This window comes from Pongo pygmaeus, chromosome 1, assembly GCF_028885625.2.
Source record: "Pongo pygmaeus isolate AG05252 chromosome 1, NHGRI_mPonPyg2-v2.0_pri, whole genome shotgun sequence".
Taxonomy (NCBI): Eukaryota; Metazoa; Chordata; class Mammalia; order Primates; family Hominidae; genus Pongo; species Pongo pygmaeus.
The window spans coordinates 74,791,285-74,816,274 of NC_072373.2; the positions used below are offsets into that span (position 1 = coordinate 74,791,285).

General features: G+C 44.9%; 1 protein-coding gene across 4 annotated transcripts in view; it reads left to right on the forward strand.

The window, feature by feature from the left end:
- Nucleotides 1-22,715, forward strand: part of LOC129011845 (uncharacterized protein KIAA0040) — a 35,531-nt gene extending 12,816 nt beyond the window's left edge. For 2 of the 4 annotated variants that reach the window (XM_054447149.2, XM_054447168.2), the window contains exons 2-4: nucleotides 2,581-2,654; nucleotides 13,519-13,693; nucleotides 19,112-22,715. In XM_054447149.2, the coding sequence (XP_054303124.1) occupies nucleotides 19,245-19,538 (294 nt within the window). In that variant the 5' untranslated portion in view covers nucleotides 2,581-2,654; nucleotides 13,519-13,693; nucleotides 19,112-19,244 and the 3' untranslated portion in view covers nucleotides 19,539-22,715. The remainder of the gene's footprint in view (nucleotides 1-2,580; nucleotides 2,655-13,518; nucleotides 13,694-19,111) is intronic. The other 2 variants (XM_054447161.2, XM_054447174.2) reach the window with 1 other exon arrangement.
- Nucleotides 22,716-24,990: the final 2,275 nt, after the last annotated feature.

Genomic DNA, 24,990 nt, shown 5'->3' on the forward strand with positions numbered 1-24,990 from the left:
TGGGAATAGATTCCATCTAGAAAGGAAGAACAATGATTAAACAATTACCCTACTGCAGATTATGGGTTGTGGTGACAATGTAGGTATGGTGAAGGGCACAGAGCAGGGGCTCTGACCTGTAATGAGGTCAAGTAAGGTTTCCCCAGGGCAACAATGTTGAATAGAGGCCAGGAGATGGGGTAGGGAGCAGTGGATGGGGGTGAGGTGAGAGAGAGCTACGGTTGTATAAGGATCCAAAGCTGGAGCGGAACCCCATACCTCACAGAGTTTGAGAAATGGGAGGCTTTGTAAACTGCGAAGGGGATTGGTTGCCACTGCTTGCTGCCCTCATTGTTGCATTTTAGGAGTTACTTTAGTGCAGAAAGCATCTCATTGGGGAAGTGGAAAACTAGAGCCCTGTGTGCCATTGGCCACTAACCAGCTTTACAATTTTGAACAAATTTGGAACAAACTTTTACTGTGAAAAGATTATTCATCTGTGAAACAGGGCAAGAAATCCCTCCCCTCTACAAATTACAGTAGATTGAAGGAAGAAATGTTTTCAGGAGCCTTTAAAAAACTAAACTAAGTTGTAAGTGTAGGATATTGATTGGACTTTCACCAATCATAAATAAACCCAAGCCCATCTGGGTGCCAGTTTGAAGGAGGGAGAACTGATTGCATCCTGTTTTTATCCCTCGCCCCCTATTCCCAAGGGATCAAGAGATAAATAGCCATTTCTTTCTGATTGGTTTGGTGATATTTCATTTCAGTTTCTAATTAGATTTTTGTCTAAGGGAGAACGGATACTATTAATAAAAGTTTTTTTTAATTGTGGTATCTGTGATTACTCTGCCTGACTGGTTAGGGCAGATTGCCAGTGAGCCCATGGGTGGGAGCTTAATCCTGCATAATCCCCAGCTCTGGTAGGGTGTACTTTCCATCACAAGCAAGATCAGGTAAGAGAATGTGGCCACTGAAAGACTGAGGCTGTTAGGTCTCCTCTGCTCACAACTTTCAGGGCCCCCTTGAGGCTGTTACACCAACCCCATGTTAGGCTTTCAAAGCCCCCTGTGATCTCACCAATCTTGCCTGTGCCACCTCAGTTCCCACTCTTTCTTAGAAGCCTTCTTCGCTGCCATCCCCATCTCGAACTCTGTACCTGTTGGCCTCTGTACCTCTGCTCTGGCTTTTCCAACCTATGTAGCTCACCCTAACTCGCCCTTTTCCCCACCAGAATGTCCAGCCCTCCATGTAATCACACACAGCCCAGAAGCTGGCACAGCCTCTATCTCCTCCATCATGTCCCCCCCGCTTCGTCCCCTGCTCTTATAAAACCTAAGCCAGCATTGATCTCTCTCCTTTCTAATAGTACCTGCATTTGGTCACTTTCTGGTATTTAGTTTAGCATTTAATTACTATTATTTTTGAAAATTCAACTTTGCAGGACATTTTCAGTTTACAAAGAACTCTCATATATATTAGTATTTGACTTTCACAACCACACTGAATGGTGAGGGCAGTTGATGTTATCATCATTGTCTTCCCATCTTAGAGACCAGGATCCTGAGGCTCATGAAGCTCTGTGACTTGCCCTGCCACTTGGCTAAGCAGAGCAGGACTTCAGTGCTCTAAGGTTCGTGGAGAAACTCTTTTAGGATAAAAACCAGTTGGTACACTTCTTTTTCCCCTCCAGCACTATGTCAGTTACATAGTAAATACTTAACTAATACTTCTTTACATGAAATCCACATGCAACTACAGGAAAAATCCTTCAAATGGCATATTTTATTGATGCAAACAATTGTTATTAGTGCTATTGGCCTCTTCATGTATAAAGAACAATATGTTTGCAGCATTATTTTTATTATAGGGACTCAGTAAACAACCTAAGGGAGACTCACACACATTTTATACAAAGCTCTCCCCAGCCCCAGAGGCCAAGAAAAGGCAGCCACAAATGTAGGTACCATTCCTTCTGCTCACACTGAAGGTGCTGCCCCCTTGCCTCCTGGCAGTGGATGGAATGTGCTTGTTAGAACTTGCTCAGCAGAGTGGACATGGCCCTCTAGCCCTTGGAAATCTGGGGTCATTTGTACACACGGAGGATTCAAGTTACCCAGCAGCAGCCTTAGCTCCACTACACAAGTAGGTGAAGGGGCTGGCCTGGTTGTGGAGGGGGTTTAGGAGTGGTCTCCATCCAGCCATTCTTGGTTGGAGGCAGGAAGACCTCCCAACATTGGAGCAAATTTCCCAAGAATTTCAGGCCACTTTGACTACCTGACAGAATTGAGGAGTGACTTTTGTTTTTTGCCACACCCCTGCAACTGCCAGGAATAATACCAATTATGACTCTAAATATTTGTACAGTTCCTAACAGCCCAGACACACATTACATGCACTATGTGCTTTTACTTAAGGACCCTGTGAACAGGTACTCACTTCCAGTTGTTCGTTTAATTTAGAAAGTGTATGCATGTGATCAGTCATTCAGAATGGTACCAAAGGAATGAGAGAAAAGCCAGTCTCCATTCCTGCACTGCCCCCAATTTCCCTCCAAAGGGGCAGTTCATGCTATCATTTTCTTGTGTATTCTTCTAGATTTTTCCCCATTTTGGAGATGAAGAAACTGAGACTCAAAGCAGCTGAGTGACCTTCCCAAGGACACACACTGAGTGAGTTGTAACTTCTTCTCATTCCTCAATCTATTAGCTTCCTCTGCACTCAAACTACCCTTTAGCCAAGAATTTGGCTCCTAGGGCAAGTTATGAGAATGTAAATAAGTAAAATCAGGTAAAAGTCAAAACCAGAACAGGGGGCCTAGGCCCCACAGATTCTTGAGAAGAATCTGCCTACCCCTATTAGGCACTTCAAGGACATCCACTTTCTTCTCTGGCTGCTCTAGGCCAACTGCCATCCCTGTGGCATCTTCTGCCTTCTAACTGTCATGGGCAGGGTCTAACATTCAGAATGCCTTGCTCTATCAAAGCATTCCCACCTAATGTGTTATTTCTTCAAGACCCTGATACTTTGAGGGTTGGTCTGATAAAAAATGTATCTGGGGTGCTAATGGGAGATAAAGCCTAAAGCCTGGTGGGCAGCCTGCAGACAGCTCAGCCCTGAGGCCACATCATGGAGAGCCCAGAGACAAGGGCTGAGTTCCCTGGCCTCTCCCACCATCCCCGCTACCTCCCAGTGGCCTTAAGTGCTTTCCAGAGGGTCTCGCACAAAGTCTTGAGGTCTCCAGGCATGGATGGAGCAGAGGTGGTGGATGGGAAAGAATGAGGGGATGAGGCTAAGGGAACCCTGTGTCGAGGGGGGTGAATATGAGACACCCCCCTGCAATCCCCAGCTTAAGCAGTTTCTTCCATACATACTCCCAATTCAAGAATTTGCAATACTTGCCATCTCTTTTGGGAAGGGCATTTCAAGGATGGAGAGGAAAATGTTTGGGCATGCTGAGGGCATCAGGGAAGAGATGACGGCTATTCTTAAGGACAACAATATCTGCACTGAGGCAACTAAAACTGCACATGATGAGACTAAGCATATGTCATCTATATCAAAGAAAGAAGGTACTGAAGCAAAAAAAAAAAAAAAGCCATGCTACTTACCTGACACTGGATGTGTACTCAATAAGTATTTTAGCTCACTCATATATGTTCTCTGCATTCATCAACCATTATTTATCAAAACTATAAAAAAACACTCCCTGCAACATTAGGAATGCAGATTTAAGCCCATGCAGAAAGGAAGTAAAGGTTTATCCTCAGACATATGAACTCCTCTGCACAGCCCGCCCTCTGGGGTGGAAGCTGCCATCCAAAGCCTGGCAAATCTGAAATCCACCACACTGAACATTCCACAGAGGTGAGTTATTATTGGAATGAGAATATTTATGCTCACTCCCTCTATGATTTGATCTTTGCATTTTAAGACTTAATATTGCAGTAAGGTAGCTTTTGGCTTTTAATTGCCCAGAAATTTTGTTAACATTAAATGAAAGGACAAAACGGAAAGGAAAATAGAACCATATCTGTATCACTTTTGAGTTGCATAATTGTACATTTTTGCCACTCCATTAGTTTTCAGCTATTCCAGCCTGTAAATGTCTCCTCCACCACCACTAACAAAAAGAAATATGTCAGTCATTCTGTTATTGCCACAAAGTTTGCAGAACTCTTAAGTTCCTGTCTCTAGTATTAAAGAGAATTACGCAAGTTTTACTTTTTTATTTTTATTTTTTATTATACTTTAAGTTCTAGGGTACATGTGCACAACGTGCAGGTTTGTTACATATGTATACATGTGCCATGTTGACGTGCTGCACCCATTAACTCGTCATTACATTAGGTATATCTCCTAATGCTATCCCTTCCCCCTCCCTCCACCCCACAACAGGCCCCGGTGTGTGATGTTCCCCTTCCTGTGTCCAAGTGTTCTCATTGTTCAATTCCCACCTATGAGTGAGAACATGAGGTGTTTGGTTTTTTGTCCTTGCAATAGTTTGCTGAGAATGATGGTTTCCACCTTCATCCATGTCCCTACAAAGGACATGAACTCATCCTTTTTTACGGCTGCATAGTATTCCATGGTATATATGTGCCACATTTTCTTAATCCAGTCTATCATTGATGGACATTTGGGTTGGTTCCAAGTCTTTGCTATTGTGAATAGTGCCACAATGAACATACGTGTGCATGTGTCTTTATGGCAGCATGATTTATAATCCTTTGGGTATATACCCAATAATGGGATGGCTGGGTCAAATGATATTTCTAGTTCTAGATCCTTGAGGAATCGCCACACTGTCTTCCACAGTGGTTGAACTAGTTTACAGTCCCACCAACAGTGTAAAAGTGTTCCTATTTCTCCACATCCTCTCCAGCACCTGTTGTTTCCTGACTTTTTAATGATCGCCATTCTAACTGGTGTGAGATGGTATCTCATTGTGGTTTTGATTTGCATTTCTCTGATGACCAATGATGATGAGCATTTTTTCATGTGTCTGTTGGCTGCGTAGAATTACGCAACTTTTAATTACCACCTGTGTGGGAGACCCTGAACGACACAAGTGTTTGGTTGTTCTCATGCTTTTTCAAAAAACATTTTTTCCCTCCAAGAGGATATGACGTTTGAACACTTAAGCATCAGTTATTGGAGTCGGCCAGAAGCAGAGGTTTCCCTTTATTTGTGGAACAGAAAAGGCAACGCCCCACTCAACCGCTCCTAACTCACAGATGACCTCAGAGCCTCGGCTTCTGGCTCTCCAAAAACAAAACTTCACCTAGACACTTTACCACACCCACAAACATTGGCTCCAAAATCCTTTACCAAACTATTTTGAAAAGTGAAAATGAGAACTGTATAACCAAGATAGTTCACTGTAACCATGGCTACAGGTTTTATTAGCACTAATACCAGGATGTGGTCAGATCATGTATGTGTATATATATATATATATATATATATGCAGATGACGAATAGAAGTGTGAGTGGTATTAGAGTTCCCCTATGAATTCTCCACATTGGAAATGTAGCTCCTAATAACCACAGACTAGGGGAAAGGCGGGGGATAGGAGAGTGGAGGACTGCATCAGTAAGAGAAGCTCAGTGTTCTACTTTGAGCTTTAATTCAGCCTTTTAATATAATCCCCTAAAATACCACTACCTTGCATTGAGATTGCAATTTTCCCTGCTCAGTGTTCTTCCACATGTCTTGTCTGTTCTTCACAGTAATCTCGAGAGATATCCAGGATGAGTAATAACCTCATTTCTCAGATGAGGAAAGGGCTCAGAAAGCTTAACTGATTTTGCCCAAGGTCAAAGGCCTGGAGGACAACTGAACTGGGACTAGGAGAGGGTCCTCTGACTCCTTGCTTAATTGCACCCTTGGGCCAGCTGTTTGTATTGTGCCCAGGGGCATTTCGATATGCATTAATTCCTCTTGCAAACATCCCTCATCCTTATCATTTGTCTGATTAACCACAGATCAGGATCAGTCCATCAAACTGGAGGTTAAAGCTGCTATGTGAGGCTTGCCTTTTGTCCTCATTTATATTTTTTAAGCCCCCTGCATGGCTCTTCTCTACATAGATGACAGCACAGAGAACATGTACCATAGTTCCTACTCCTGAGTGAGTTTATAATCCAGGGGAGGTGAGCTTAAAATGCTTCCAGGTGGGTGAACAGGACTGGGTGAAGCAGGCAGGATGGGGGACTGGGGTATGGGGTCGGGGAATGGGGAGAACACAGGCCCTTTTAAAGCTCCAGCAGATTGTGGCCATGTGGGAGGTTAGTGTGGCCAAATCTTAGGACTAGCTGAAGACTGAGAATTTGATATGAAACTGAAGGAAGCAGAAAAATAATACAAAGTAAAAGTGTCTGTGGGTTGGATATAGCTCCCAGACTGCCAGTGAGTGCTATGCCTACTCAATGGAGTTTCATGCCTTGGGGCCCCCGCATATATGGGGTTATACGTGTTATGTGTGATGCTGTATTGCACTTCTCTTCAACATGTTTGGTCCTATTGAAACATGAGCTCCTTGAGGTCACAGAAGGCATTGTAATCAAGAGTGCACCCACAGGGTGTGACGCACGTGGCAGGCTTTTACATGTTGATAGATGAATAGTTGGATGAACACCCCGTCATCTTCGAAGATCCAGAAATTAAATTCCTCAGCATTCTGAGAATGGTGGTTACAGCAGGATCTCTGGACTCAGAGAGGACTAGAGTCAAACCTCTTTCTGCGCTTGAGTAGCTCCATGTCTTTGGGCAAATCACTTAATCTCTCATAGCCTCAGTTTCCTCATCTGTAGAATGGGCATAGAAAAAGCCTACCTCTTGAGTTGTTGAATGAGACCATGTCTGTAAACCCTTGATTCCCCACACAGAGTTGCACACTTAGTAAGAACTCAGCAAATGATGGCTTTTTGATTCAACAGATCATTCCCCGTTCCTGTGAAAGGTGATAAGACTTTTGCCAACCCTCTGTTTTCAGATTTTGGCCTCCTGAAGTATCTAAGTCAAAAGAGGACTGTCAAAAGAAAACAAATAAGCATTCTAGCTGAAATGAAGAGGAGAAAATTGATAGTGATGGACAACACAAGGCTCCCCTAAGAAATGCGATCCTGGAAGTCAGGAGGGCTGAGAGAGAGAGAAGCACCTGGGAGTGAATGGAAATAACGTTAGCAGGAAGGCAGGGGAGAGGCAAAGGTGGCTGCCCTGATTCACTAGGGGCTGGTTAACTCATTTTCTACACCAATTCAGTGAAAAGCTGATCAAACTCTAATTAGAGCAAAATAATTCTTTCACAAATGGATGTTTTCACCTTTCACACAATGTGAATAGTACAATAATAAATATAGTGCTTTACAGTTGGCAAGGCAATTTTAAGGTACCCACTGTGTGAAATATACTTACACAACATGCTTCACACACATTATCTCATTTACTCTGCCCAGCGATGCACTAATTCATTCATCCATTCAGCAAGTACTTACTGCCAGTCCACTTTCTACCAGGCCGTGTGCCAGATACTGAGAGTAAAATGATGTAACACAGTGAATAAAACACCTAGCCCTCTGAGAAAGATGGTAATATCTTTGTTTACAGAAGAATAAATGGAAAAAGCACTTAAGTGAATGTTCCCCAGACCCCACACCATGTTAGTGGTGGATACAGGTTTTTTGTTTGTTTTTTATTTTAGAGACAACGTCTCACTCTGTCACCTGGGCTGGAGTGCAGTGGTGCAATCACTGTAACCTCAAACCCCCGAGCTCAAGCGATCCTCCTGCCTCAGCCTCCTGAGTAGCTGGAACTACAGGCATGTGCTACCACACTTGGCTAATTTTTTTAATTTTTATTTTTGTAGAGATAGGATCTTGCTATGTTGCCCAGGCTGGCAAAATTCTTGGCTACAAGTTGTCTGACATATAAGAAGAAAAATTAGGAAATTTCCTTGACCTTGAGGAGGTAAATATGAGGAAGTTGACTTGCTAACAGACTGGAGAAATTGTATTCACTCACATTTAGTACAGCTGGAATTTTCAGGGAATCAGACATAATTTCTCATCATTAATCCTAAGGGTAACATGAGGAGAACTAACTATTCTTAGAGTGTATAGTCTGGACCCTTTGGAGAAAAGATAATTAGGGATGAAAAGAGAGAAAAGGAAGGAAAGAAGAAAGGGGAAAGAGTAAAGAAGAATAAAGGAACTGGAGATTCCAGACCTTCCATAATAGAAAATCAAAGAAAGTCCACATGAAGCCTTTTTAAAATTCTTTTCATTGTTCTTGAATCATTCTCTAATTATTTCCCTGGTATCATCCTTGAGACAAGAGAGGATGTCTTTTACCTCCCCCGTATTTCCTAGCATGTCTTAATTAATACTTGATTGACTGAAAGATTGACTCATTTGAACCCAAAGTGAAATGCAGCTTTTTAATTTTCTTTTCTGCTGAACCTGAAATAGAGCATATAGTAATTAGGAAAGAATCCCTTGTTATCAGAAAGTCCCAGCTACAATGGACTCTTTGTAACTGAGCAAAAGGAAGGTAGGTGATTATTTAGGAGCTGATAAAACATTCACCCCTGCCCCCACTTTCTATTGCTCTCAGTGATAGGAGATTTTCTTGATCATTATTTCTCCCTCCAGTGAGTTTTCATGGCTGGAGGATCTGGCTGGACAGTGCAATCTGCAGGTGGATAATTATCATCAAAGTCCAGCCACAGTGTGACTGATGGTCACTTTTCTATGCCCTTTGGTGCTTCTCCTCTTTCTCCCCAGTGACCTGGTTTGCCTGACAGATGATTATTCAAGTTCTCATTTTTTTAGAACCCTTGAATTAACTTCACTCATTCATTCATTTGTTCAGCTACATGCCAGACTCTGGGCATCCAAACAGAATAGGACAGGCAGGGCCCTGCTCTCATGGAGCTTATATTCTAATGGAGGAAGACAGGCAGTAAACGTGGAAACCAGCGTGACAGCAGCATTGTAAGTGACTGAGAAATTTCAAAGTGAGGAGTATCACCAAGGCAGTAGGGCAGGATGGTGAGATAGGGTTTGGCTGGGGGTTGGGCGACATTAGATAACCATACTCCATTAGAAAAAGGCCTCCTGATGAGGTAACATGGGAGGAAATTTGTACGAAAATGTATTTGAGCTGACGCAAATGTTGTGAAGCAATCACGCCAAGATCTGAGGAAAACCATACCAGGCAAAGGGACAAATAGGGTCCTGGGCGAGTGGACAGTCCAGGAGTAGGCGCGGCTAGGCCACAGTGAATGGGAAAGAAGAGAGTACCAGAAAAGGTCCAGAAGGAGGCAGGGGCCAGACGATGGCAGGGCCTGGGGATATGAGAAAGAGTTTAGATGTCATACTTCTAGTGACGGGAAGCCATGAGGCATGAGCAGGGCCTGGGGGTGCTATGATCTGGCTCTGGTGGGGAGAACAGGCCGCAGGGAGGGAGGAGCAGAACCAGAGAGATTGGTTAGGAAGCTGCTGCAGTAACCCAGGTGAGAGACAGCAAAGGCCTGGCCATGGAAATGGTGGGAAGTGGATGGAGTCAGGACATAGTCAGGGAGAGAGCAGATAGGACCAGCTGATGAGGTAGGGGTGGGGAGGTAAAGCCCAGGAGAGAAGCTTAGTCCGAGTGTTGAAGGAATTCATTTATTTGTCTCATATTTATTAGCACTTATTATGTGATAAACAGCTAGGGCAGTGGGGGTGGTGGAGGAAGGTGAGGCTGGGGTAATAGGAGAGTTGGATTACCAGCGAGTCCTCCTTGCTAAGGAGGTGTGATTATACAAGTGGTGAGCAGCCAAGCGAGGGTTGCACAGGGAGTGCGCGTTACATTCAGATTTTAGAAAGACGAATTGAAAGAAGGAAAAACTAGAGGCCATTTGAAGGCCTGGACAAATGAGGTAACAATGGGGATGAAGCGGAAGGCACCTTTCTGTGCCTTTCCATACCCACAGGGCCCAAGTCCCCCTAGCTCAAGCCCTGCTTTACTTACGATGCTCACCACGGTCCAGCCACACTGGCTGCCCTCTCTCATGGATTTGCCATGCTCTTTCCCACTTCAGAGCCCTCACCCTTAATGTTCCTGCTACCTGAGGTCCTGCCCTTAGCACTGTGCACACTTGGTTCTTGGCACCCTGAGATCTCAGTTCAGAGTCAGCTTTTCAGAGGCCACTCCAATTATTTCCTTTATTGCACTAACATGTATACTTTCTTCCTGGAGAAGAGAGATAATAAGCATACAAACAAAATGTCTGTCTTATGCATGACTATAGCCATGGTGCCAGGAAAGGAACTGACACATCCTAGGAGCCCATTAAATACATTGAGGGAAGGAAAGAAGGAAAAGTAGGAAAAGACAAAACGGCAGTTTGGTGTGGGGGTAAGGAAGGAGGCTTCTATGTCCTACTCCACACAATCTTGGGAGAGCCCTGCAGAGAGGGGAAGGAAGTGTATCTAAACCCTTATGATTTAGCTCCTGAGTGGTGCTTATCCATATTTTCATTCTGAAATGGTCGCTTTGAAAGAGAATGATGAATGAACTAATTTAGTCTACCACAGGAAAACTAGAGAAAAGAGAAAATGCCTTGTAAAGGAGACCTACATAATCAAAGTCATGACTCCAGAACCATCTCACATTTGAAAAAGACAAAACCATCATTAGCTAAGGAGTCAAGGGATGTTTACCTTGGCCAGCCTGTTTGTTTGGGATCACACAATCAGGACTAACTTCTATTGCCAGGCAAGGCTCTGAGGCACTCTACTTCTACTGACTTGTTTCATTCTCACAACATCCTATTATTATCAATGCCATTCTACAAATGAGAAAACAGAGCCCCAGAGAGAGAGGTTAACCTGCCCAATGTGATACAGCTAGTGAGTGGGAGAGCCAGAATTCGGACCCAGAATATCTGGTTCCTGAACCACTGCTCAAAAGCACTAAGGTAAACCCCTCTTGGGCCAAAGCTGCCCTATAGGAGAGTTGTTGAACACATTGCACATTTGTTATAAGCAAATCATTCTAGGGATTATATATGCAATGGTAATTAATAATCATTACCAACATTAGCTTTTTTGTCACTTGTATTAGGCAGGGTAGGCTAACTGCTCTAGCAGAAAATCTCCAAATCTCTGTGGCTTCACCCAACAAAAGTTTATTCATTTCATTTTTCACTGTGGTCAGCAGGGGTGCTCTGCTCCACGCAGTCGTTCAGGAACACCTCCCATCTCTGCCATCCCTAGGGCTCTTGGAGTCCTCCCCTGGATGCTCTGCATCTGGCCAGCCAATGAGCAAGCAGAGAGAGAACAGGGAGGGCCCAGGAGAAGATTTCGGGAGCCATGTTCCCTTGGCTGGAACTCAGTCACATGGCCCCACAGAGACATAAGGGGCTGAGAAGTATGGTCTCACTTGTGCTCAGAAAGAGAATATGGTGGGCATCTTGCAAAGCACTGTGCCAATGCTTATTTTTAAGGATGTTTGTAGAAGAGACCTTGCTGGAAGGTAACCTGGGCCTCAGAAGACATTGGTTCTGGCCCTGGCTCTACTAGTCACTAGCTGGGTGATCTCCCTCAAGATGCAGTCTCTTTGGTCCCAGATTTCCCATCAATAAAGTAAGGCATTCAACCAGATGGCCCATTTCAGGAGTCTTCTAATCCAGAATGTTTACATGATAAAGCATCATTTTATTAAATAACCATGGTGCCTTAATCATTTTTCTATTGATGCTCTATTTGTGCTTTTGTTCAAAATTGCAACCATAATTATAACATCAATTCTGAGGGAAAATACTATCTATTTTCCTTTAATACTCAATATCCAGTTATGCATCATATATACTCTGGGGGGAAAAAAGAGCTTCCGACTTTGTATTAGGACTAGTTATTTGAAGCAATTCATTAAATTGGGGAAAATGTAGATACCTATTTCAGAATGCCTAGAGCTGGGTCTAAGTAATAAATGTAATGTTCTACAAGCAGATCATTTACTGTGATCAGACCATTTTTGTACAAAACAGTACTTACATCTATTAGAGGGCACCTGAGCATGCCAGGTTAGCAAGGTGAGAACCATCAAGAAAATATATATCCAGAACAGCCGAGTTAATAACTACTGACTGAGGTTCCACTCCGTGCCCTCACTGCCAGAGAGCCTTGGTTTCTGAAGTGTGTGATATTATCGTAACCACAGGGATTTTGTAAGGCAGTGTGGTTTGAGAGCTGGGGCAAGGCTTGGACAGGCAGAGTGAGAGGCCTGGGGTTGAATAAGGTATTTTAAATCCCCAAGAGAGATGGTGAGGAGTCAGGTGGAGTCAGGTGAGGAGTCAGGTAGAGTTTTCCTGTTTTGGAAAGAAGAAAAAAAGAATATACATATACATTCCAGACTCAGAGCCCTCATAGGAGACTAGGGTTAGAAGAAGGAAAGTTGGGCACACCCAGGGACACCTCCTCTCGTGTCCCTCTGCCTGAGAGTTCTCCTACCACATCTGCTGGAAAACACCTGAGCCACGCCATCATCCCACCCTTTCCGGCCACCATTACCCTTGGCCCAGCTGCCACTTTCCCTGGACAACTGTGATCATTTCCCCCCACTACACCCTCTCCCATCTGTCCTCTCACATGTCAGAGAGAGTGTTCTTTATGAAATACACATCAATTATGTCCCCTTCTTGCTTAAAACCCCGTGGCTCTCACAGCAAACTCTAGCCCTCCATGTGGCTTACAAGGTCCTGTGGTGTGGGGCTGCCATTCCTGGGCCCCGCCATCCACGCTCACCCCACCACTGCTGCTGTCAGCTACCCTGTCCCTTCGGGTTGTTTTCAGGGACAGCAATGGGTCTAGTTTGTTCATCTAATAAAAAGCACAATACACATATTATTTGTCTATGTTTCCAGACTTTGGGGGGACACTTTACAGTGTATTAACAATTGAACTCATTTCTTTAAATGTAGAGAACTTCACCTGAAAAGGTACTGGAGGGCTGAAGAAAAGCCTATCAAGCATATTACTTGGAAATGCTTTAAAATAAGTTTATTTTGTGTTTCAAGACTTTTCAGACACCCTAGCCATGTGTTTGTTGTTTTTGTCATTCAGATCTTCTCTCAGTCATCCCTCATCAGAGCCTTCCTAACCTCCCTGTTACCCCTTTCGTAGCATCATGGGGTCTTGTTCATGGCACTCACCATAATTACACTTTCACACCTGCCTGTATGGTTGTTTGATGAATGTTTGGTTTGGTTCCCACACTAGACTTGGAGCACAGAAAGGACAGTGATCTGGTTTGCTTGTCCTGGATACACAGTTCCCAGCAGGAGTAGGTGCTCAGTAATTAGTCACTGCATGATGCCTGCTCAGGCACCAATCCTGATGGTTGTTTCTTTTCATTGCCTTCCCTCAACCCTCTCCAGGCAGGACTGCTGGCTGCTTCTGCCATGCTGCTCCCATGTCCCCCTACACAGAACTTGACCACAGAACTCATCACACTATGCTTCTATTTTTGTTTCTCCCTGTTGCTAGACTGAGCGGTGATCAGGATCTGAATGCACAGGGCTGGTGTTCAGCGATTGTTTACTACGTTGAATGTGACCTCCAGGAAAGCAGTTCTGGCCGAGATCCCTGACAATGCAGAGCAAGAAGTAATGTGGAAGGAGGCTCCCCAAGCTGGCTGGCCATTGTGCTGCTGTGTGTGGAGGTAAACTTCTTCCCCTCTCTCCTCCCTCATTTAGCACAGGGCTCCTGTGCTCATAAATGAAGGTCGGCTGCTCAACTTGCTTATGCAGTGGTTCTCAAACCTGACAATTGTCCAGAAACACTCGGGCTGCTTGCTACAAACATAAATTCCTGGGCCCATTCTAGACCTGACCAAATCAGAATCTCTAGGAGCAGGATGCAGGAATCTGTATTTTTAACTCCTTAAATGACTCTTCGTAGCCAACAGTCCATCCTGCTGTCACCTGGGATTCTGGGCAGAGGAGCTAAAGCAAGCACAGTGATCAGCGCAACCCAAGGCAGAAAGCTCAGTGGAGCTGTTTGAGCAAAGGCCCAAGGGGAGGTCTTTGCTCCCAACTGTCAGTTATAAAATGGTCCCCCACACAAATCCAGGAGTCAGCAGTCGCAGAAGAGGGGCCTCTGAAGGTTCTCATAGAGAACTGAACCTCCCACCTCCCCCTACAAGAAGGGTGACGATTTGTACCATTTGGAGATCACTCTGGAGTTGGTCTCAGGGATTCTAATTGGGTGCCAATGTGATCCTTATTATTAACCTTTCCAGAAAGTATTTACTGTCTCACAGACACTGTTCTAGAGCTTTACATGTATTATTTTATCTAACAAACAAGAACAATGAGAGGCTGATGCAGAATAGAATGCCCTGCTCCCTTCTTGGAGAGCACCAGAAGGAACAGCAGTGTCAGGGCCAGCCCTGGACGCAGGCTGCAGTAGCTTTTGGCTCTCAGAGATTGAAGCAGACCACCTTGTGGAATGACCCACCCCTGTAACACTTCCAAGGGTCCCAAAGCCTGGGAGGGAGGCTGGGGCCTGTAGATGGCTAGCTGCTCTTCTCCACCTCACCTATGAACTCAGCAATTCTCCAGGCACCTTCAGATGTTCCCCAAGAGACCCCTCTCCATCCGATTTCTGGATGCCAAAGTCTAAAGCAACAGCCACAGACCTACAGACCTACAGACCAACCATATCAGGGAGATTACTTGTGAAGACCTTTTCATTTCAATGCGGTGGGGGCCCCTGGGTCTTTGGCAATAGGGATTGGCTTGGAGGTGAGGAAGGAGGAAGAAAAGCCCATCACTGGAATTAGTCCATTGTTATTTCAAGATAACTCACTATTTTATGTATTATATTTGTGTAAGTATTTTACAGTTTACAGAATGCATTAAATATATTGAATCCTTTTGATCCCCACAATGTCATTACAAGGGAAGCTCATTAACTTCATTTTGTAGCTGAGGTCTGGTTAACTTGCCAAGGTTATGCAGGTTGACCCAAGGCTCAAAACCAGGCCTTCTGGCTCTGGGATCACCGTTTCCCATCAACACCTCATATATGGGTGGATAGAAGCTTGCGACAGAAAGAGTGAATGAATGATTCTCTCTCCCTAGCTAGATACTACAGAGGATATAGAGGTAAATAATATTTGGTTTCAAATAAATTGAAAGTAAGTTTTCCCCTCTTCCGTCTCCTCTCGTCCACCCCCATAGCCACAATCAGACAGATGAGGTTGGTTGGCACCTATTGTTGGTCTTACAAAAATAGTTGGATTACTTTTCAAGCAGTGTCAGTGCTATTCAAAAGCCAACAAAAGGCTAGAGTGTACTTCCAGGGGCCGAAGTGTGTCTTCTTTTGCATTCCATGGAAGTTCTCACTTTTAATTCATGCCACTAAGGAGATATTTGATTGTTTTCTGGAAATGCTAATAATGCAAGACTCATAAATACTAATGAAACACTATAGATTAGCAGAGCTCAGCAAGTAACCTGGGGGGTGCCTAGAAAATAATTCTTAGATTAAAAAATATAAAGAATACCTTTTAATCGAATTTTCCCCAGACTGGCTTCCCAAATGTTAATGAATACTCTTTGGCTGTATGGGGAGCAGCCTCAAATAAGTCCCTTTAGGAATCCAGAAGTGAATTATTGACTTAGCTTTAGCTTGAAAAGAAATCTATTTATTCAAAGGCCATTTTAGGTGCCAAGGGATGGATGAGTTTAAGACAAAGGTTGGGAGGGGTGGGGGGGCCCTAGATGTTGAGATAAACATATAATTCAAATGCATGCTTCTACTTCAGCCAACTAAGCAATCTAGTTTGGAATTTACTTATTATACTTGGCTTTTATGACTTGATCTATCAATAATAATAACTCCCCTGGAATGGACGAGGCTCCCCGATGTCAGAAACCATATCTTTGTCATTCACTATTGAATCCTCAACACCCAACAGTGCATGAAACATATTAGGTGCTCAGTGAATGTTTGATAAACAGATAAGGAGATTTAAAGAACTTCTTAACACATTTTCCAGAGTTCTTCAGATATTGTCATCTTTTCCTGAAAGGCAGCTCTGATCACAACATTCTCCTGTTGTAAAGCCCCCAAATAAACGCAAACCCTATGACGGCCCCTCTACCCTGGCCATGCCTACCTCCTAGTGTCCCTTCTCATCCTCTCTTCTCCCACCCTGAGCACCAGGCTCACCAGAAGACCCCCTGTTCTCCTGCTCATGTTCTAGAAGTTTCTCTGCCTGGAATGTTTGAACATCCTTTTCACCTATATTTCTCTGTCAAAATACTACTCATCTTCAAGGTCTTCCCCAAGTGGCTCCACCTTCATGAAAACTGACCTGATGTTCTCCATGGGCTCGCCCTCCTTCCTCGCTGGCTGAACCCAGAGGGGCCCCTGATACCCATCTGCTCCCTGTAGGAACAGCACAACCCCTGGCACAGAATAGTTGGTGAACATTTGTGGTGGTGGTGTTACCTAACGTGAATCAGGAAAGCTGTGAGTAGGATCAAATTAGAGATAAGCACCCAAAGCCTTTCCACAACAGAGCAGAAAGATCCCAACAGACAGGGCCAAAAACCCACTCGAGACTGAGGTAAAAGCAAAGGTCATGGCAGAGGGAGAAGGAAAATCCAGAAGAGAGATGAGTGGCCTGAGATACAGCATCACCAGGGCTTAGAAGCATGCCAAAGGCCGCTTTTCTCTACAGAAAGCCTGGCAGCTTGATGGTGTGTGGGCAGATCCATGGCATGGGCTGTTCCCAGGCCTCAGAGGGGCTCGAGCAGAGCCTTGGGTGAGAGGACCTGACTCCTCAGGATACTTTTCTTTGTTGCATGTTGAGTTTAAGTTCAGGCAGCCATATACTTTCTATAAACCTGCACTTGGGCAGGACTTTGTTTTTATTTTATGTATCTTCATGCATTTGGGAAGGATCTAACAATGAGAAATAAATCTCTTTGCAGTCTCTCCTGCAATAGACTGGGATAAGCATTTAAGTTAATCTGGGCAATAGCCAAATATTGTAAGATTCTGTAAATCCTGGGCTGCTTACCAAAAATGGGTTAATTCCACACAAAGGAATAGGAGGCCACAGAGAAATGCCTGTGAACAGATCACTCCTTGTGGATCTGGAGCCAAGCTCTCCAGAATGAGTGAGACCAGCTCTGGCACTCACTCATCATGTGGCCTGAGCCTCCATCTCTTCAGCTGCAGGATGGGGGAACCACAGTACCTACTTCATAAGGGTGTCATGAAGATGAATGAGTTAATAGAGTGCCTAGAACAGTGCCTGGTATATAATTAGTGCTTACTAAAAGTTGGCTAAAATTATTATTGTCATCCTATAGCATTTCTTTGGGCTCTATGGACCAAATGGCTCAGTAGTAGGTGCCAATTTGTACGCTTGCAAAAACTATGTAAATGATGCCATGAGAGGGTGGGGTTACATGCCAGCAGACCAGGACTGAGGACAGCTGGGGCTTAGATGGGCACATGGGCACTGAGATCATGAGACATTGATAGAGCATGCTATCCAAGGAATTAGACCTCTGAGGACAATTGCTGGGACATCATGTAGAAAACATCACCCAGGAGGGCTGCACACGTATGCAATGAAGCCTGAGCTGATCTTGAATTCCAGGCCCAGGTCCCCAATGTTCCCATCCATAGACACGGCTCACTCAAAAGATTAAATGCAGATGAAAATGATTAGAAAAGTATGAAGTGAAATGCAAGTATAAAGTGACATCATTATCATCCTTAGTTCCTCTGCTTGCCTGGCAGCCTGCGGAGAGTGCTGAACCCATTGTCCAGAGGTCTGGGTGGGTCTGGGTGGACCTATGTGGCCTGGGTGGGTCTCCGTGGCCTCAGACATGTCACCTCACTGCTCTGGACCCCAGATTCTTTATCCTTAAGTGAGAGAGTTCGTTGGGATGATCTCTGGAGTGTCCATCCTGAAAATCAACCACTCCTTAATATTTGGGTCCTGGGGAATGTCTTACACCAACAGGCCTCTTAAATTTCCTTGAATCATGCCTTAAATTTCCTTGAAGTCTTGTTTGTACACAAGAACCTCTAATTCCAGAATGGAAGGCAGCCTCTAAGACCTTATACTTGAGAGCTGAGCTTTAAGATATATGTGGAGGGGTGACCAGGGAAGAGCGGCAGCTCTGTACAAGCAGCCGGGAGAATGGCCCCAGCTGTATGCTGAGTTCAGAACAGGAGCAGGGAGGCACCCAGGAACCTCACTCTGGTTTCCAAGCACCATCACTAAGCAGCCCACAAGGACTCCTCTCCCATGGAGAAGAAAGAGAGCAGGAGACTTTGGAGTATTTGGTCAAGGAATAGAAAACATAGACAAAGGTAATGAGGGAGAGGAAGGTAGAAGGTAGAAAGTGGAAAGCCAACAAATGGTCACCCCTGGTTCTCTCAGCCTTGGGAGGAGAGGACTTCTCAGGCACAGGAATGGGATATAAGGAGGGGAGGAGACATGGAGCAGGGAAGAGATAATGAGGGGACAGCAAGGAAAGCAGGCATGGGGCAGGATGAGGACTGATGACCTTTTAGCCCAGAGGAGACCCAAGTCCCCTACTACAGACAGCAAGACGTAGACATCTCACTTTGTGCTTAAGCTTCAATAAGCTTTGAAAATGGCAAGTTATGTTAATAAAAGGTTACATACAGACCTGTCCTGTGGGGAGTGTGTGTTCAACATCTGTCAGGTGAGCTGCAGTGGAAAAAAGATTGAGAACTGCTGTTGCAGAAGGGTCCAGGGAAGCAACCTCTTATCACAACACTGAACACACACATTGATTCATTTATCCAACAACTGCTGAGAACTTCCTACGTGCCAGAGCTGATATACTATTCATTTTTATATCCTAAGCCCAATATAATGTGTGTACATAGCAAGAATTAGTTGATGCTTATTGATTACATGCATGCATTTATCTTGTTTATTGAGTCTCAATACAAGTTTACTGAACCCTGGAAATCTTCGATTCCTTCCCCTTTCCTAAGCCTAAAATCTATGAAACTATTAAAATTGTAGAACAGTCCCCCTGCATTTCTCTTCAGTTGTCTGTTTTAATCTCTTCAGGTGCTGTCAGTGGCATGCCCAAACCCAAAGCTGGAAGAGGAATAAATTACAAGTGGTCAAGGTTGCATCCTTTTGAGCCCAGGACCTGCTTGTAAGCCGAGAGGGTTCTCTGGCCCTAATCTAGCCAAGCACCATGGAGAGAATCAGCGCCTTCTTCAGTTCTATCTGGGACACCATCTTGACCAAACACGAAGAAGGCATCTACAACACCATCTGCCTGGGAGTCCTCCTGGGCCTGCCACTCTTGGTGATAATCACACTCCTCTTCATCTGTTGCCATTGCTGCTGGAGCCCACCAGGCAAGAGGGGCCAGCAGCCAGAGAAGAACAAGAAGAAAAAGAAGAAGAAGAAGGATGAAGAAGACCTCTGGATCTCTGCTCAACCCAAGCTTCTCCAGATGGAGAAGAGACCATCGCTGCCTGTTTAGTTAGGCAGGAAGCAGAGGTGTTTCCTTTCTGGGGTTAAGCCTCCTTCTGACCACACACAGACATTTCAGGAACCCCTGAAATGATGCACTATGTCCATGTCCACAGAGTAACTACTCAACCAAGGAACAAACCTCAGACTAAGTGTCCCAGTGGAGGGCAGTCCCAGGGACCATGTGGACAATTCTTGGATACTGTCTTGGCAGCTATGTGTCCAATAGCAATGCTCCTTACTGCAGACCCAGGCATGCCTCCCACCCATCTCTGGCATACCCCACATGCAAAGCACAAAGAACATTTATCCATACATCTCAGTATGGTTCCCAAGTGTGTGCGCATGCACATAACACACACACACAAATTCAGGCAACAGGTACGTGGGCAAGTATATTCTGCTCATCAAATGGTCATTGGCTATATACTTTGTGCAGAGAAGTACATTATCTACAGTCACAAAAATGTCTTACGGGAAAGCCTTGCCAGATTCAGACATATATACAATTTCATAACCAGCAAGGCCCCCATACACCATCTGTTCCATAAACCACTCAGGTTAGAGATGCATGCTTTCCTATTTCTATCTCTACACATAAACTTTTACTGGAAGTACTCATAATTGGACATTCCAGCAACCTGCTACACTCCCCACCCCTATGTGTCTTGATACAGATACACCAAGTTTCTATGCCTCTGACCCCTCACCTGTGCCAAGATGTTTAAAGTGTGATGGTTCAAAATTCATTGAAAGCTCTTTTCTTGTAACTCATGACAAAGTCCGTCCTCATTGCCACTGAGAGGTGTTTAATGTGATCCAAGACCTCTCTTTGAAACATGACCCCCCCAAACCACTCAGCAAAGTGCCTTTCTCCAAGCAAGAACAAACAGCTCTTGGTAGTGACTCCTGGAAAGCTATGGAAGCCCACTCATTTATGTCAGTGGACTGCAACTGTGTACCTGTGCAATGTTTTACAGATGGAAAGGGTGAGGAGATGCTACACCTGAGCTAGGTATCTCCTATATAACCAAAGTTTCCAGCACGGAAGGAACTAGACAATCATCAGTACAGTCTCACAGAAGGCAACACTGGAAGTGATGTCATAAGGTTGTGATGCGTCCATGGTATGGCACAGGTGGGATGCAGAGGTAACAGAGTTTAAATGAAAGTAGGATGAAGCTATAAAGAGGTTTATTTATATTTACATTGAAGCTCAGGCAAGTGCCTTGCACACAGTAGGTACTTATAACTGTCTGTGGTTACTGTTGGATATGTGATGTTGTTAAGGGTAAGCTTGTAATACCTCACCAATTCTCCCCAAGTGATCTTCTCTTTTAAGTGAGCCCACTAATTGCTGCAATGGATGAAATTGGGTGTTTAATGCTGCAGGAGAGTACATGTAGGTGACACATGTGCCTTGAGGTATATGAGGACATGTAAATTAGATCCACAGTGAGCTGAGGGCTTTCCCCGCCAGAGTGAGGTTGGGAAGCAGAGTTAATCCACTTATAGGATGAACTGCTTGGTATTTTGATTGTATTGTGACTGTATTACAAAGATGGACAATTTACTCCTTGGGAGCAAGTTATGCTCTAGAAGTTTATTTGCAAATATGCTGGGAAGCTCTCTTTAAATATTTTCCCAAGGAAGTTATTCTACACATTGGCAAAATTGCTATCTAATTAATAATGTAGCTAAACTATGATATTTATAGTAGCAAAAAACTAAATTCTATAAAATTGCATTAAAGGAAAGATATATTCTATTTGCTCACTTGGGCTGCCTGGTACTCACCTGCCCTCCAGGTGTACTTTAGGCCTGTGAAGGGTGGGCATTTAGTGGTGACCCTCACGCCAGGGTTTTCTAACAGATGACCCTGTGAATCATAATTCAAACCTGCATATATTTTATAGCCAGTCACATTTGCCCTCTCACCCTATATGGCCATAAACTGCCTAAGCACTCAGGCCTCCCACTCATCAACCCCTTTGACCAGAGAAAGAAGCACTCTGGTTCTCTATCCCCTTGTCACATAGAGAGTTTGTCATGGGGCCTCTGGCTGTGCCCTTCACATAACAGAATGACTTGCCATCTGCCTGCACCAAACCCAGGGATGTGGAAGACATCTCCCCACATCTCCCACTGCTCACCAGGACAAGCTGCCCTTCCTGTCTCCACCTCTCAGTCCCCCTAAAATGGATGGCTGGGGAGACGTAGAGGCTGACAGCTGAGACGTACTGTCAGATACGATCTAGGAGGGCAGATCACCGGGATCCGGGACCATACAAGTAACATGGTTTCCATGGCAACTGCTTGCTCCTTTGAATTAAGACAGCAGTGAGTTGTCATTGTCATGACAAGGCCTCTATCTCCAGGCACAGTGTCCCTGCTGTCTCCTAATCCAATGGACTTGCTCTTACCCCAGGCATGAAACACCAGAAACTCACTTCTCAGTCACTTCCACAGCCGATGACTCTGAAGAGCCAAACCCAGAATGGGGCCTCTCTTTTCCCCACCACAGACTCCCCTGACAACCTTTCCTGGCGTAACTAGAGGAGTCCCAGCGCAGGAGAGGCCCTAAAAGTTTTGTTAAATAAACAGGTGCATGAAAGGAGCCTAAGGCCATTGTTGATATCCACTCTCTTCTTTCCACTTCCTTCTCATCTTTTTCTCCGTGTTTTATGCTTCTCTGATTCCCTCTTCTGCCTGCACCAGGCCAGCCCCAGCCCTTTATTCCTCTCCATTTTCACTCCTTCCAGCCTCTGTCCCTGAACTGCCACTGGCAACCCATGGGACCTCAGGACCAGAGACTGCTTGACTCATCTGGGGAGGGTAAGTTCACGGGGCACAAAAAAATGATTCCTAAAGAAGAGGCTTCCTAGACCAGCACAGGCTCGAGAAAGAGATCACCTAGGACTGGACTTCTGAGCAGCTGCAGCCAGGCTCCGGCCGGCAGCCAGAGGAGGCCTTTCTCCATTGCTCCTTTCCCCATTGCTCAATGGATTCCATGTTTCTTTTTCTTGGGGGGAGCAGGGAGGGAGAAAGGTAGGAAAATGGCAGTCACCTTTCCAAGAAAAATATAAAGGGTCCAAGCTGTATAGTATTTGTCAGTATTTTTTTTCTGTAAAATTCAAACACACACAAAAGAAAAATTTATTTAAATAAAATACTTTGAAAATGAAAAGTCTTCATGGAGTCAGACGGTTACTTTCTTAACATTAGGTATTACCCCCACTCAGACATCACTCAGAAATGATCAATGCAGGGACTCTTTCTGTGACACAAATGTCCCAGCCCTCCCTGGTCACCGCCTTCGCCATGGTAGAGTCATAGGTCTGAGGACGAGGAATGTGGCTGTCTCACCCTTGCTTGCAAAACAGATGGCCTTGGAGACCAGACTCCCTCAGAGGTGCCAGCTACAGGAAAAATACACTGATGTTCCTTGGCAACACTTACAGAACTTTCCATCAATGAGGTCCATCAGTGGCTTCTTAAAGGTAAAGGGGGAAATAGCAAAAACCTAAGGAAAAATGGACCTTTGAGTTAAATCCAGTGTTGGGAAGGGAGGGATCAAAAACCTCTATAGTAGCCACTAGGGCAAAAACTGTGTGTGTATGTGTGTGTACACTGTTCAATATGGTTCAATATGGTACCAGTAGCCGCATGTGACTATTTAAATTCATTGCAATGAAATAAAATTAAAGGTGTACTAGCTCAGCTATGTCTGCCATATTTCTTTTTTCTTTCTTTTTTTTTTTTTTTTTTTTTTGAGATGGAGTCTTGCGCTGTCACCCAGGCTGGAATACAGTGGTATGATCTCAGCTCAGTGCAACTTACACCTCCCGAGTTCAAGCAATTCTCATGCTTCAGCCACCTGAGTAGCTGGGATGACAGCTGTGCATGTGCCACCAGGCCCAGCTAATTTTTTTTGTATTTTAGTAAAGATGGGGTTTCACCATACTGGCCAGGCTGGTCTTGAACTCCTGGCCTCAAGTGACCCGCCAGCCTCCCAAAGTGCTGGGATTATAGGCATGGGCAACTGCGCTTGGCCATGCCAGCCACGATTCAAGTGCTCAGTAGCTACACGTGGCCAGCGGCTGCCATCCTGGACAGCATAGGTCTATGATTTTTGTTGGGGGCAGGGTCAGACACCTGGGAAAAACAGCCATGCTCACTGGATTTCAAGGAGGGCTTAGGAAGGAAAGCCTAGAGCACAGGTGGACTCTTTGCCTTATCACGCCCAAGGCAGGTTATGTCTCTAGTTCAGATGAGTTCATTCCTGGGCTCCCTTCCCCATCACCACACACTCATGACAACCAGAGAACAGAGACTCTTCATTCAGCTCCCTGTTCATCCACCCAGGACATTGCTAAACTTTCCAGTGCAGAGGAGGAACTGATGTTCAGAAACCATCTGGGAGGGGAGCAGCTGCTGCACGCCTAAGGGGATGCCACTGCTCAATGCCCGCAGCCGCACCTGCCCCGGCTCCATCCTGGCCTTGGGGTATAATATGGATTTGGACAATGAATGCCATCATGCCCTTAGCGTTCTCAATTCATCACAGCACTCTGCGCTGGCCCCTTGCCCTTTGACTTTAGTAGTATTTCCCAATTCAAAGTCACAGGTTTACTGGACTGGAAAAAAATTCCCTTCAACCCACTTTCTGTCTGTCATAGACTCAAAGGGTTGTTTTCAAACACCTGTGTGGGCAACGTCACACTATATTTCTTCAGGAATGGCTGTGACTGTGTACCTCCAGCCCTCTTTTGAGGCTGTTCATCCCATTAACATTTCTGACTGTTTACTATATGCCAAGCACACTAGGTGCCAGTGATACTAAGTTGTCCTAGAGTGGCTCAGAACATGGTAGGGGGGCACAGACAAGCAAACAAACCATCACAAGACAGTGTGGCCATTGCTTTCTTAGAGGGAAGCTCCCAGGCTGGCTTCAGGACAGGCCGGGGGAGATCGCCTAGGAGGTGTCTAGAGACTTGCACAGGAAGAAACTGAGAAAGGAGGGCCCCAGGTGCACAGTCTACAAAGGCAAGTGCACCCTGGAGTAGTGATGCAGGCGGACAGGATGATGGGGACGTTTCAGAAACCATCAGGGCTCTCTGGAGGTCATAAGTGCAGTGAGCTAGGACTCAGGACTAGGGTTGTCCCAACCCTGATGCTAACTCCAACTCTCACTAGTTATGTAATTTGGACCCATGGCTTAATCTCTCTGTAAGGCTTACCTGCTAAATAAAGCTAATGAGAGTAGCTACCTCATAGGGAGCATTAAATGATCGTGTGTATAAAGCATTTAGCACAGGACCTGGCTTATATTAAGTGCCCAATAAATGTTACTTATTATTATTAAGGGTTGAAGGAAAACCGTGAGAGAGCTGTGTCCTAGGAACCAAAGGAAAAGAAATTTCCAAGAAGGCGATGGTCCACAGAGTCAAATGATGCAGGCA